The sequence below is a fragment of the Scyliorhinus torazame genome, chromosome 12 (assembly GCF_047496885.1).
Source record: "Scyliorhinus torazame isolate Kashiwa2021f chromosome 12, sScyTor2.1, whole genome shotgun sequence".
NCBI lineage: Eukaryota > Metazoa > Chordata > Chondrichthyes > Carcharhiniformes > Scyliorhinidae > Scyliorhinus > Scyliorhinus torazame.
In genome coordinates, this window is record NC_092718.1 from 196,599,382 (window position 1) to 196,612,175 (window position 12,794).

The following is a 12,794-nucleotide window of genomic DNA, read 5'->3' on the forward strand; positions in this document are numbered from 1 at the left end:
AAAGCACCTCTCGATCACTCCCCTTGTCGCTACATGGGCATCATTGTAGCGGTTCTCCGCCTCATTGCGTGGCCTCCGTATAGGCGTCATCAGCCACGATCGCAATGGGTAGCCCCTGTCGCCCAGCAACCAGTCCCTCAGCCGGGGATGGCGTCCCTCGTACATGCCGGGGATGGATGACCGCGACAACACGAATGAGTCGTGTACACTGCCTGGGTGACGGGCGCAGACGTGCAGGATCATCATGCGGTGGTCGCAGACCACCTGTACGTTCATCGAATAGGTCCCCTTCCTATTAGTGAACACGGCCCTGTTATCTGCAGGTGGCCGCACGGCGACGTGCATCCCATCGATCGCGCCCTGGACCATGGGGAACCCGGTCACGGCAGAGAAGCCCACGGCCCGGGCATCTTGGCTGGCCCGGTCCACGGGGAAGCGGATGTAGCGGTGCGCCACGGCATATAGGGCATCTGTCACTGCCCGGATGCACCGGTGCACCGATGTCTGCGATATGCCGGACAGGTCCCCACTCGGTGCCTGGAATGACCCCGTTGCATAAAAGTTCAGGGCCACCGTAACCTTGACGGACACGGGGAGAGGGTGTCCCCCGCCAGTGCCACGCGGTGACAGGTGTGCCAGCAGGTGGCAGATGTGTGCCACGGTTTCCCGGCTCATCCGGAGTCTCCTCCTGCATTCCCGGTCCGTGAGGTCCTGGTATGACTGCCGGGGCCGGTACACACGGGGCGCCCTCGGGTGCCTCCGTTGCAGTGGGGCTGCGACATCCTCCTCCCCCTCCTCGTCCTGTCGGTCAGGTGTCCCTGCAGCCTGGGCGGCTGCCGCCTGCCCCTCTGCGGCAGCCTGCGCCGCCTCTCTGGCACGCTCCTCCTCCTCCTCCTCCTCGTCCTGTCGGTCAGGTGTCCCTGCAGCCTGAACGGCTGCCGCCTGCCCCTCTGCGGCAGCCTGCGCCGCCTCTCTGGCACACTCCTCCTCCTCCTCCTCCTCCTCCTCATCCAGGGCAACATAGACATGAGCGGCTGCCACCACGGCAGCCAACATCGCTGGATGATCTGAAAACATGATGGCCTGGTGGGGGGGAGGGGAACGACGACATATCATTGCCCATATCCCCTCCTCCCCCCAGCCAGGTGGCATGGACCGCATGGGTCCAACTTTTGGAGGCTGGCACCTGGCCAGGTGGACCAACTCACTTGCCCTCCCATCCCCCTCCTCGGCACGGCCCCCCCCCCCCCCAACCTCCACCCCGGCACGGACACCCCCCCAACCTCCACCCCAGCACGGACCCCCCCCCAACCTCCACCCCGGCACGGACCCCCCCCCCCCCAACCTCCACCCCAGCACGGACCCCCCCCCAACCTCCACCCCAGCACGGACCCCCCCCCCCAACCCCCAACCTCCACCCCGGCACGGATCCCCCCCCAACCTCCACCCCAGCACGGACCCCCCCCAAACCTCCACCCCGGCACGGACCCCCCCCAACCTCCACCCCAACACGGACCCCCCCCAACCCCCAACCTCCACCCCGGCACGGCATGGACCCCCCCCCCAACCTCCACCCCGGCACGGCACAGAGCCCCCCCCAACCTCCACCCCGGCACGGACCCCCCCCCAACCTCCACCCCGGTACGGACCCCCCCCCCCCCCCCAACCTCCACCCCGGCACGGACCCCCCCCCCCCCCAACCTCCACCCCGGCACGGACCCCCTCCCGGCACTCCCCCGGAGCCCAGCCTACTCTAACCACCACCCCCCCGCCGCACACACACACACACAACCCGAGACACACATCTCCTCACGCATTCAGACTGCGGGCACGCCATTGCCTGCCCAGAGCCAACCCCCCAGGCCGTCACTCACCTCCACGCCGGTCGGCGTGAGCCTGGAGCACCGGGTCACGCCGATGAAAAGGAGGTTTAATTTACGTCGACGTGAACGGTCATCACGTCGACGGGACTTCGGCCCATCCGGAAGGGAGAATATCGGCAGGCCGAAAATCGGCTGCCTTGCGCAGACCCGTGACATTCTCCACGGCAGCGGCGCCATTAACGCCCCGCCGACTTTTCTCCCTTCGGAGACCTCGGCAACCGGCGGGGGCGGGATTCACGGCGGCCAACGGCCATTCTCCGACCCTCTGGGGGGTCGGAGAATGACGCCCCTGATCTCACGCTTGATTTTAAATAAAAGGGTGACCTTATTCCTTTGACCTTGGGACAGCAACAACATGGCCACTGTAATTTGGTTGATGGTTGGAAGAGTTAACCAGGTTACACCTTTTTACTGGAAGTTAATCACCTATTTCCCCCCCCCAAACATTGTTAGGAAAACAGTCGCTTATCAGTAAAGCTGCATATTATGGGAAGTCTGTCGGGAATAATTTGGAATCTGGTTAAGAATAGCTCATACTGAGATTGTCAGACTTCCTTATCCCACACTGCGTACTTGCAGATTTGACTCTACATGAATATGGAAATTCCCAGCCATGCCTCATCAAGCACTCGGTTAACTGGAATTAATTCTACTTATCTTTCTGTCTATTAATACATCAAGCGGTTTGGCATTATTCTCTTTAATCACTGACCTTTCCAATGTCACAAGTCAGGAATAGGTCTGCAAACTGCTGCTTCCACCAATCGTTTTGTCCTTTTTGACGGAAAATGTCTGAGCTGTGGGAAAGATAGACGATGAAATTCTGGAAAGGATCCTCAGCGAATCCCTTGGTGTACGAGTACATATACTGAGGGAAGAAGAGAAAAAGAACTGTCATGACGCATTGACACTCAGAATGGTTTCCTGAGCATGTATCATAAAGGTTCATGGTTCCCCTGCTCCAGTTTGATAGGCAACTGAGAGTATCAAAATCTGCCAGATTAAAACTGATAAGACTTCCTTTCCCCATTAACCTTACTGGATAGTGGAGATATTCCCAGAAAATACAGTTCACTAATCATAACTGTGAACAATAAATAGTGGCCCTGTTTCTGAGCCAGAATCTCTGGAGTGATGGCCAAGGAAAGTGCGTTAATAAAATGATGAAACAGATTGAGCATGCCAACCTGCAGATCCTTCCAAACAGGCCAATGGCTGGCAGTAAGAGTTGGAGAGACTCCTGGTCAGCCACGCTTGATATGGATGGTGCCCCTGGCAACAGACTAATCACCTCTTCCAGGAATTAAGAGCTGGAAACAGAGGGAAATCTGCCTTAATACACCATTAAGTGGGAAGAGAGTTAGGTAATCAGAACTGCGTTATGATCCAAAATGCTGTTAATGCTGGACAAGTCAGACATGTTTTAGAAACTGGAGTAAAGTTACTGAACAAATTCATAGGAGCCTACTGATAATCTTTTAATACAAAGAATAAAATTGTTATAACCTGCCTACTTACCATTGGCTGGGGACTAATGACTATCCCACAATCCTGTGGGAGTATGAGCTTCCCCAATGAGGGGGGCGGAGAAACCACTAGTAAACTCCTAGTATAAATAAAGCTGGCCAGTTCAGGAACCAGCAGGAAGGAGTATGTAGCAAGGGATGTTACTGCTACTGTTATGTATATATGTTATCGTAAATAAATGTTATTACTTTGTATCCTTAAAACTCGTGCTGGATTTTTCGTGGCCCTTACAAAAAAAATATTTATCAAAACAAGAAAAGTGGACTCTATTACACCAAACAAAAAGGTTGGAAAGATCTTGGGCGGGATTCTCCCCTACCTGGCGGGGCGGGGGGTTCCGGCGTAATGGAGTGGTGGGACCTTTAGGTGCCAAGCCCTCACCTTGAGGGGCTAGGCCCACGCCGGAGTGGTTTCTGCTCCGCCGGCTGGCGGGAAGGCCTTTGGCGCCACACCAGCCGGGGCCGAAAGGTCTTTGCCGGGTGACGCATGCGCGGGAATGTCAGCGGCTGCTGACGTCATCCCCGCGCATGCGCAGGGGAGGGGGTCTCTTCCGCCTCTGCCATAGTGAAGACCATGGCGAAGGCAGAAGAAAAAGAGTGCCCCCCCCACGGCACAGGCCCGCCCGCGGATCAGTGGGCCCCGCTCGCGGGCCAGGCCACCTGGGCCATCGCGGGTGTGGGCCCGCCGACCGGATCTCTGGTGGCGGAGACTTCGGGACACGGCGGGGGCGGGATTCACGTCAGCCCCCGGCGATTCTCCGACCCTTCCCGCCCCTCAACACAAACACAGGAAGACAATTCACATTTCCACCATTCCTTTACTCCAGCAATATCTCTACAGACACATAAACCAGTGAAGTGTTATCAATCGCTTCACACAAAGGCTTCTTCTCGCTTAGGGCTGGCACAATTACACATGTTTTTTTCTTTCAGTGAATTCCTGAGCTTTTATTTGATGTTTCTCAGCCAACATATCTCCCCTCATGGTACCTAAAAATTGCACTCTAAACTTGCACTCTAAACTCATTCTGCGGGATTCTTCGTCGGCGGTATCCTCCGCTTTGCAGTCAGCGCTCCCACTTCCATGAATTTCCCAACGGCGTGGGATGGCCATAATGGGAAACCCCATTGGCCTGCTGCCAGAACGGAGGACTCCACTGCTGGCAGGGGCGCACCACGCCAGAAAACAAGGCTGGCAGGACAGAGAATCCTGCCCGCTGTTTCTTCAATTGCAGAGGAAACAAAATGAATTTCCTGAACTCAGTCTTTCAGTCGCACCTCTGCTACACTGATCACATTACTGAGCCCCGTAACTGATCATTCAGTTAACTACTGTCTCACCAACTATGCTGTTTTTCTTCTCAAAGAGCTTCAGCCCCTGTCTTCTCTGACTCGCACATTCAACTCTGACACACTGAATCCCGCACCCCCCACCCACCCCCATCTCTATCAACTCCATTCTTTTCTGTGTCTATGTCCCTCTATCACTGTCACCATAAAGCTTTTCTACTTTATGTTTTGTTTCCAGAATCACTGAACTTTTAACCCTTTTTAACTCACCTCTTTAACTTCAGAGGTTGTAAGACCTCATTAAAAAGTCTACATAGGGACAAACCCCAAAGACCTGACCCTTTAGTCACAAGTCTATCCATACATCCAGGCACCATGGCTTATAAACAAAACCTAAATGAAACTGAAACCATTTTTCGCTTTCTTAACACATAAATATATATGTATTTAATTTAAAGTTATACATTGTTCATAACAAGCAGTTCTACATAGATGCATAAATATGCTGTAAGAAACAACAGGAAATCTGGTACAGATTTGCTTGCTCTGGGAACAGCCGGAGCTTTCCTTATTGGGGTTTAGCTCAGTGGACTAGACAGTTGGTTTGTGATGCAGGGCAAGGCCAGCAGCGTGGCTTCAATTCCCGTACCAGCTTACCCGAACAGGTGCTGGAATGTGGCGACTAGGGTCTTTTCACAGTAACTTCATACTGGTGACAATAAAAGGTTTTTATTATTGCAGACCTTTTGCTCTGGTGTATACCTAAACTCTGCAAAGGTTACACAGAATATTATCACAGTGCCATTTTACATTGCCTATCAGGGAAAACACATTGGTTCTACTGCCAAAACTGAATAATGGCATCACTGATGGACACAAGAATACTGCTTCGGGTAGCAAGAATCGCCTTCTATTTCACATTTGACCAGCTTCATTCAAGGGTTCCACCAACAGTTATGGGATTCTGAATTAATTGGGTTCAAGGACTGATGATAAACCAAATTCAGACATAATCAATTGATCAACCTATCTCTATTTTGGGTTCATTTTAATTGAGAATTCATGCAAATTTTCTTTCATTTTGACCAGAAAACACTTTGTTTACACCTCTGCTTACAATGAAGGAAAATGGAAAAGAGCAAGCAAATGGATTAGGGTAGATAGATCCTTCGAGGAACTAGTACCTGTAAATATTCCATGGGCCAAATTGCCACCTTCCGTACTGACTCCAACGCACGTTGATAAGAATTCCAGTCATCATAAGCCATTAAAGCAAATTCAAATCAGCTTTAAACAGCTCCATGTTGTAGTCACGGTCTGTTTCAATCACCTACTCAAAATGCTACGCGTTCAAATTCCAATCCGGAATCTGATCAGAATTTGAAAGTCTGCCACTTCAGTGGGGTGCTGGATTTTTGGAGGTGTCATCGTTTGGGCAACATATTAAACAAACTTGTTTGCGTGTTGCGGCGGTTAAAGTAGAGATGAAAGATCTCATGCACGATTCATTAAGAGCAAGGAGTTCTCCTCAACGGACACCGCCAAAAATAAATTAATAGATCACTGTTGTTGCTGTTCTGTGGAAATGTTTTGAAAAATAGCTGGCCCTATTACCCTGCATAAGAATAATGGCTGGACTTCAAACAAATTTATCATATGATGCACATTTTACAACAAGAGACATTTTAAAGGCTCTACAAAGGTGCAAGTTCTTCCTTAATTCTTACATGTCTGCTGCTAGTGAAACCGCTCAACCGTACAATTATCCAAAAAGTAAGTACCAAAATGAATAACCACCATGCTAAAAGTGTTGTCCCCAAATATACTTCACAGAGAAAACTTACGGCTATTTAATAAAGCAAAGAATGTATCAACGTTTTCAATTTATTCTCTAATCCACTGAAAATGCAAGGACTGCAAATATGCAAGTGACTATAGTCTTCTGTTTCAACATAATGTTAGGAATGTAACAGGAATGCCTGTGACAATGCTTTCCATTGTGGTTTTTGAATTCAGCCAAACTCTCCTTAATGAGGACACAGAGCTAATGGGTGCGGGAGAAGTGGAAAGCATGGGGTTCTGCATGTAAAAATCTGCACGGAGCACATGAGGGGTGGCTTGATAGTTTTCCTCATGTGGCTCGAGGAGAATGAGCTTCCCTGCTAACTGCGGAGCTATTACCACGTGTATATATGGTTGGTCAGATAGGAGCCAACCGACAGAGAAAGAGGACCAGTAAAGTCTGACCCGGCCTCTTTGTAAATAATACGTGTTATAAATAAACGTCTTTCTTTTTTTAAATTTAAAGTACCCAATTTGTTTTTTCTCAATAAAGGGGCAATTTAGCGTGGCTAATCCACCTACCCTGCACATCTTTGGGTTGTGGGGGCGAAACCCACGCAAACACGGGTAATGTGCAAACACCACACAGACAGTGACCCAGGGCTGGGATCAAACCCGGGCCCTCAGCACCGCGAGGCAGCAGTGCTAACCACTGTGCCGCCCAATAAATATCTTCTTAATGTTACTTGTCTGACTCTTTTTTTGCCTTTGTTAAACTGTCGATTTGGATAATGGAGGGCATGTTACTCTGGCACCTACGCCATCTTTCTGTGCCAGTGCATTGCCTGGGACGAAGGTACAGCGCTGAGTCTCTGAGTCTTGACTATGCCTTTGTTTGGTTGACTGGTAGCTTTTGAACGTGCTGTTGAGTTATGGAAACAGTACGCAGAACTGTGCGATACTTTTTCCGGACCAACAACATAACCGAAAATGTGCGCCAGGCTGTGATATTGTCTACAGCCTTGGTGCACAGACATTTGGCATAATTTGAGGCCTCACATTTGGGGCAACATCGGATATTGTAGCATTTGACCAGCTCATCGTGCTAATGGGGAATCACTTCAACCAACACCATCCATTATTGTGCAATGGAACAGACATAATATGCCGGATTGGCCGGAAGGGGAGCCAGTTGCTGAGTATGTTTCCTGGCTGCGGAAAATCGCAGAGCGTTGTGAATATGGGATTATGTTGACAGATATGCTTTGCGACTGCTTGGATTGCCATACTAATAATCCCAATGTACACTTCTAGGATAGGTTTCCCCAATGTTCCATCAGGCTTTGCAGATTGTTCTTTCACAGGAGAGTTTGCTCGGGGTAGATGGACGGGTAACGTTAAAACCATACGGTCTTCTTAATGTTACTCGTTTGACTTTGTTGTTGCCTTTATCAAATTGGCGACAAAGATAACCTGGAACTGTTGATGTGCTACTCTGAACTCTCACCACAGTTATAGCTCTGAATTGTCCCTCTCTCACCACTGTTATCGTTCTGAACTCTCACTCTCTCACCACTGTTATTGTTCTGAACTCTCACTCTCTCACCACTTATAGCTGTTTTGTTACCTGTATGGCAGGTAACACGTGCTACTCCATTCAGTTACAGCAAGGACTTTTGGAAGAAGGCTCAAAGTCGTCCAGAAGTTTTACATAAAGTTGACTGAGTAACACAACTTAAATAACTGCGTGAGCTCTTACTTTAAGAACTGTACTAGTAGAAAGGTTACAACTTTTCTGTACACTACAACTAGGCCTGACCACACTAGCAGCCCTGCGCTACATCTCTGCCTTTGTTCTCCTCACAGTCTAATCAGCCAAAGACCCTTGAGGGCTGCTTGCTTCCCCCTTTATACCCACCAGTGTTACCCCCTATTGGTATTTCCATTTCCCATCAGCCCCTTCTGTACATACCCATGTAAAGATCACTACATTCCCCCTTTTTCACTTTTTTTTTTAGTTGCAGAGCTGTAACTACAATTGAACAAACACAGTTAGTTTCATGTACAAATACAGAACAGAGAGCAATAATTGTATCAGTCCCATGTTCACAAGTTCAGATGGTTGGGTGCACGTCTGATTCGGGTAGACCTCCTGAGTGGGCATGGAGACCCTGAGGTTTTTACGTCCAGCTGGACACCAGTCGGAAATACAGGTTGATGAGGTGGAACCTTCATCAGGTCTCGTCGATTGCGTGGAAACAGCATACCATCATCAGACTTCACAACGTACGATCATGGCGATTCTTGTCGGAGCACCATTGCCATGTTAGACCATCCTCCACCAGGGTGTCGCAGTCTAACCATGTCATTGATCGCTAACGGATGCAGCACTTTCGCATGTCGGTCATAGCGCTGCTCTTGTATGTGACGTTGGTGACACAACTTGTCCAGCACTTGCGAGTGATCTGGATCGGTGAAGTGTAACGCCGGTAGCTTTGTCCTCACATCTCGATTCAAGAGCATTTGAGCCGGTGACAGCCCTGAGCTCAATGGTGATGAACGATATGATAACAGAACCAAGTGTATGTCAGAATTCGAGTCAGTGGCCTTGCTGAGCAGTTGCTTAATAATGTGGACACCTTTCTCCACCCTGCCATTCGATTGAGGAAAGTGTAGACTCGATGTCACGTGCTTGAAGTTATATTTTTTTGAGAATTCCATCCACACCCCGCTTGCAAAGCAAGGACCATTGTCAGACATGACAGTTTGTGGGATGCCATGCCTTGAGAAAGTTTCCATGCAGGCTTTGATAACAGACGCCGATGTGAGATCCGGGAGTTTCATTACTTCCGGAAAGTTGGAGTAATAATCGATGAGAAGAACATAGTGTCGACCCATGGAATGAAACAAGTCAATACCAACTTTGTCCCACGGTGACGTAGCCATCTCATGTTGTCGGAGTGGCTCCTTGCATTGTGCCGGCCGATGTTTTTGACATGTGTCACATGTGAGCAGCATGTTTGTTATGTCCTCGTTTATCCCAGGCCAGTACATGGATTGCCGTGCTCTTCTTTTGCACTCCTCGACACCAAGGTGCCCCTCATGAATCCTGCGGAGCATGTCCGCCCGGAGCGCCAGTGGAATGACGATTCTGTAATTTCGCAGTATGGTGCTATCCACTACGGACAGTTCAGTTTTGACATTTTGGAACTGTGGGCGCCGCCCTCTTGGCCAGCCATGCTGAAGGTTGTGCATGATCTGGAGCAGGGTCGCATCTTCTCGTGTTGCCTGACGAATTTGCTGCAGCCTCTCGTCCATTGCCGGGAGTGTCTCTCTGCACAACTGTGCATGACCTTTTACATCGTTAATGGATGCCAGAGGTGTACTGTTAGCATCATGGCTCGGGACAAGGTGTCAGCGATTATTAGGTCCTTTCCTGGAGTGTAGACCAGCGTGAAGTCATACCTCCTCAACTTCATCATCATGCGTTGTAGTGGCCAGTGGCCTATTATCAGTCTCCACTAGAAATGTGGGAAGGCCATACACATAGTGGTGGAATTTTGTTATACCCGTGATCAATCCCAGGCACTCCTTCTCTATCTGTGCATACCTGCACTCTGTGACGGTCATCGCTCTAGAAGCGTATGCCACTGGGACCCAGTCCAACTGGTCATTCTGTTGAGGTAGCACCGCACCAATTCCATGTTGACTGGCATCGGTGGAGGTCTTTGTGGGTTTTGTAGGGTTGATGAATGCCAGCGTTAGAGCTGCCATCAATTGGTGCTTCAGATCCACCCACTCGTCTTGGTGGCGTGGAGTCCAGTCAAATTCCGTGTCCTTCCTTAATACATTTTGTAATGCTGCTGTCCGTGCTGCTAGGTTCGGTATGAACTTGCCGAGGAAGTTGATGAATCCAAGAAACCTGAGCACTGCTTTCTTGTCACGTGACCGCTGCATGTTCTGAATTGCTGCGATCTTCTCAGTGTCCGGCTTCACCCCGTGCTCTGATATTGTGTCACCCAGGAAAGTCAGAGGTGAATGTGCGAAGATGCACTTGGATCGGTTGAGCTTCAGTCCAAATTGGTGGATTCTTTTGAAGACTTGCTTTAGCCGAGCAATGTGGTCTTCCTCTGTCGTTGACCATATTATGATGTCATCAACATATACTCGGACGTCGTCAATGCCCTCCGTCATTTGCTCCATAATTCTGTGAAATATTTCGGATGCAGAGATAATCCCGAAAGCCATACGATTATAGCAGTATCGGCCAAACAGTGTGTTGAAGGTACACAACAGTCGGCTGGAATCATCGAGCTGCATTTGCCAGAAGCCTTGTGAGGCATCAAGTTTGGTGAATATGCGAGCCTTCGCCATTTCACTCGTTACCTCCTCTCGCTTGGGGATGGGGTCGTGTTCCCTGCGAATGTTTTTGTTCAAATCTTTCGGATCTAAACAGATTCTGAGTTCACCGGACGGCTTCTTGACACACGCCAACGAGCTGACGCAGTCAGTCGGCTGTGTGACCTGTGATATGATGTCTTGAGATTGGAGGTGTAGCCACCTAAAATGGCTGATTCCCGATTAGAATGGTCAAACCCCGATCTAAAATGGTGAACGAAAGAGGCTGATGGGAAAATCAGCCAACAGGACTCAAACGGACAGCTGCAGGTAAAACAGTGTATTCGGCTCCGGGGAAGTCTGCCCAGACCGATACCTGCAGCCATTAACAGCACAACAACCCAGCCATCTGCGTACTAAGCAGCCATCCCCGGGAACAATTGCTACACATTAGCAACATAAAGCCGATCCAGACTTTTCGGCGCCAGCAGTGGCCGTGACAAAGGAAGGTGAACGGCCACCCCCCGATCAAGGAATCGCCCATTATTGGAGCATATCGAACCACGTGATTGGGACCAAGTCCAATCACTTGGAAACAGGGTCAAGATCCGCCCCGAGAGGCGGGAAGCCCCTAGGGACTATAAAAATAGGGGCCAAGTTCAGATTGACCCTTCTTCTCCTGCTCGAAACCTTCGAGACCCTTCGACAAAAGAAACAAGTAAGTCTTACTCCAGCGATCGCTGCCAGATAGGTGCTCCAGACTATCGACTCGTACCGGCCTTTTTGAATCCCGCAGGCCAGACCCAATTCGATAGACCATTCGTTTCCCTGACCTGGTGGCCCATCACCAAAGTTAAGTATTGGCCTTTAGTGGTAGGTAGTAGTCCAGAAGTAGGATTATTGTATAAGTATTTATTGCTGTATATAATAAATGATCGTTGATTTAACTTTTACTAAGCGGTGTGCTGCATTATTAATCATTACTTGAGCTTGAACCACGTGGCGGTATCAGAAAGATACCTGGCGACTCGTGAGCAAAGGTGACAGAATTAGAGCTAATAAAACTAAGGTTAATAAGAGCAACAGAGGCGTTGGAGTTCTGCTTTTAGCCTGTCCCGCAACGGAGCTGGTATCCTCCTTGGTGCATGAATGACCCCTGTTGCATCGTCTTTAAGCAGGATTTTGTTCTTGTAGGGTAACGTACCCATGCCAGAAAAGACGTCAGGATACTCACTGAGAAGCAGCTGGATGGCATCAGCCAGTCGTGATGAATCGATCGTGTTCATGAAAATCCTCTGTATCAGCCGCAAATCCTTGCAGGCTTGAGGACCTAACAGCGACGTTCGCATTGTAGTGATTCTACATGACTCTATAGTGTACTCAGGACGTACCTTTACTGTATACTCAAAATAAATTGACATGCATCATTCACATTCACTTCCGATTCATGATGCCCTGTTTATGCTCACAAGTTGCAGTCCTAATCAGCTTTGACAGTGTGGAGGTAACAATGCAGCCTGCCCAAAACTGGGCATGTACATTCTGAGACAACTTAGAACATAGAACATAGAACAATACAGCGCAGTACAGGCCCTTCGGCCCACGATGTTGCACCGAAACAAAAGCCATCTAACCTACACTATGCCATTATCATCCATATGTTTATCCAATAAACTTTTAAATGCCCTCAATGTTGGCGAGTTCACTACTGTAGCAGGTATGGCATTCCACGGCCTCACTACTCTTTGCGTAAAGAACCTACCTCTGACCTCTGTCCTATATCTATTACCCCTCAGTTTAAAGTTATGTCCCCTCGTGCCAGCCATATCCATCCGCGGGAGAAGGCTCTCACTGTCCACCCTATCCAACCCCCTGATCATTTTGTATGCCTCTATTAAGTCTCCTCTTAACCTTCTTCTCTCCAACGAAAACAACCTCAAGTCCATCAGCCTTTCCTCATAAGATTTTCCCTCCA

The 12,794-nt window shown here is 49.4% G+C and overlaps 1 protein-coding gene across 1 annotated transcript in view; it reads right to left on the reverse strand.

The window, feature by feature from the left end:
- The window catches only part of LOC140387119 (EF-hand calcium-binding domain-containing protein 5-like), a 254,349-nt gene that overhangs the window by 148,368 nt on the left and 93,187 nt on the right, over positions 1–12,794 (reverse strand). The window contains exon 6 of the mRNA XM_072470130.1: positions 2,596–2,751. Within this exon, the coding sequence (XP_072326231.1) occupies positions 2,596–2,751 (156 nt within the window). The remainder of the gene's footprint in view (positions 1–2,595; positions 2,752–12,794) is intronic.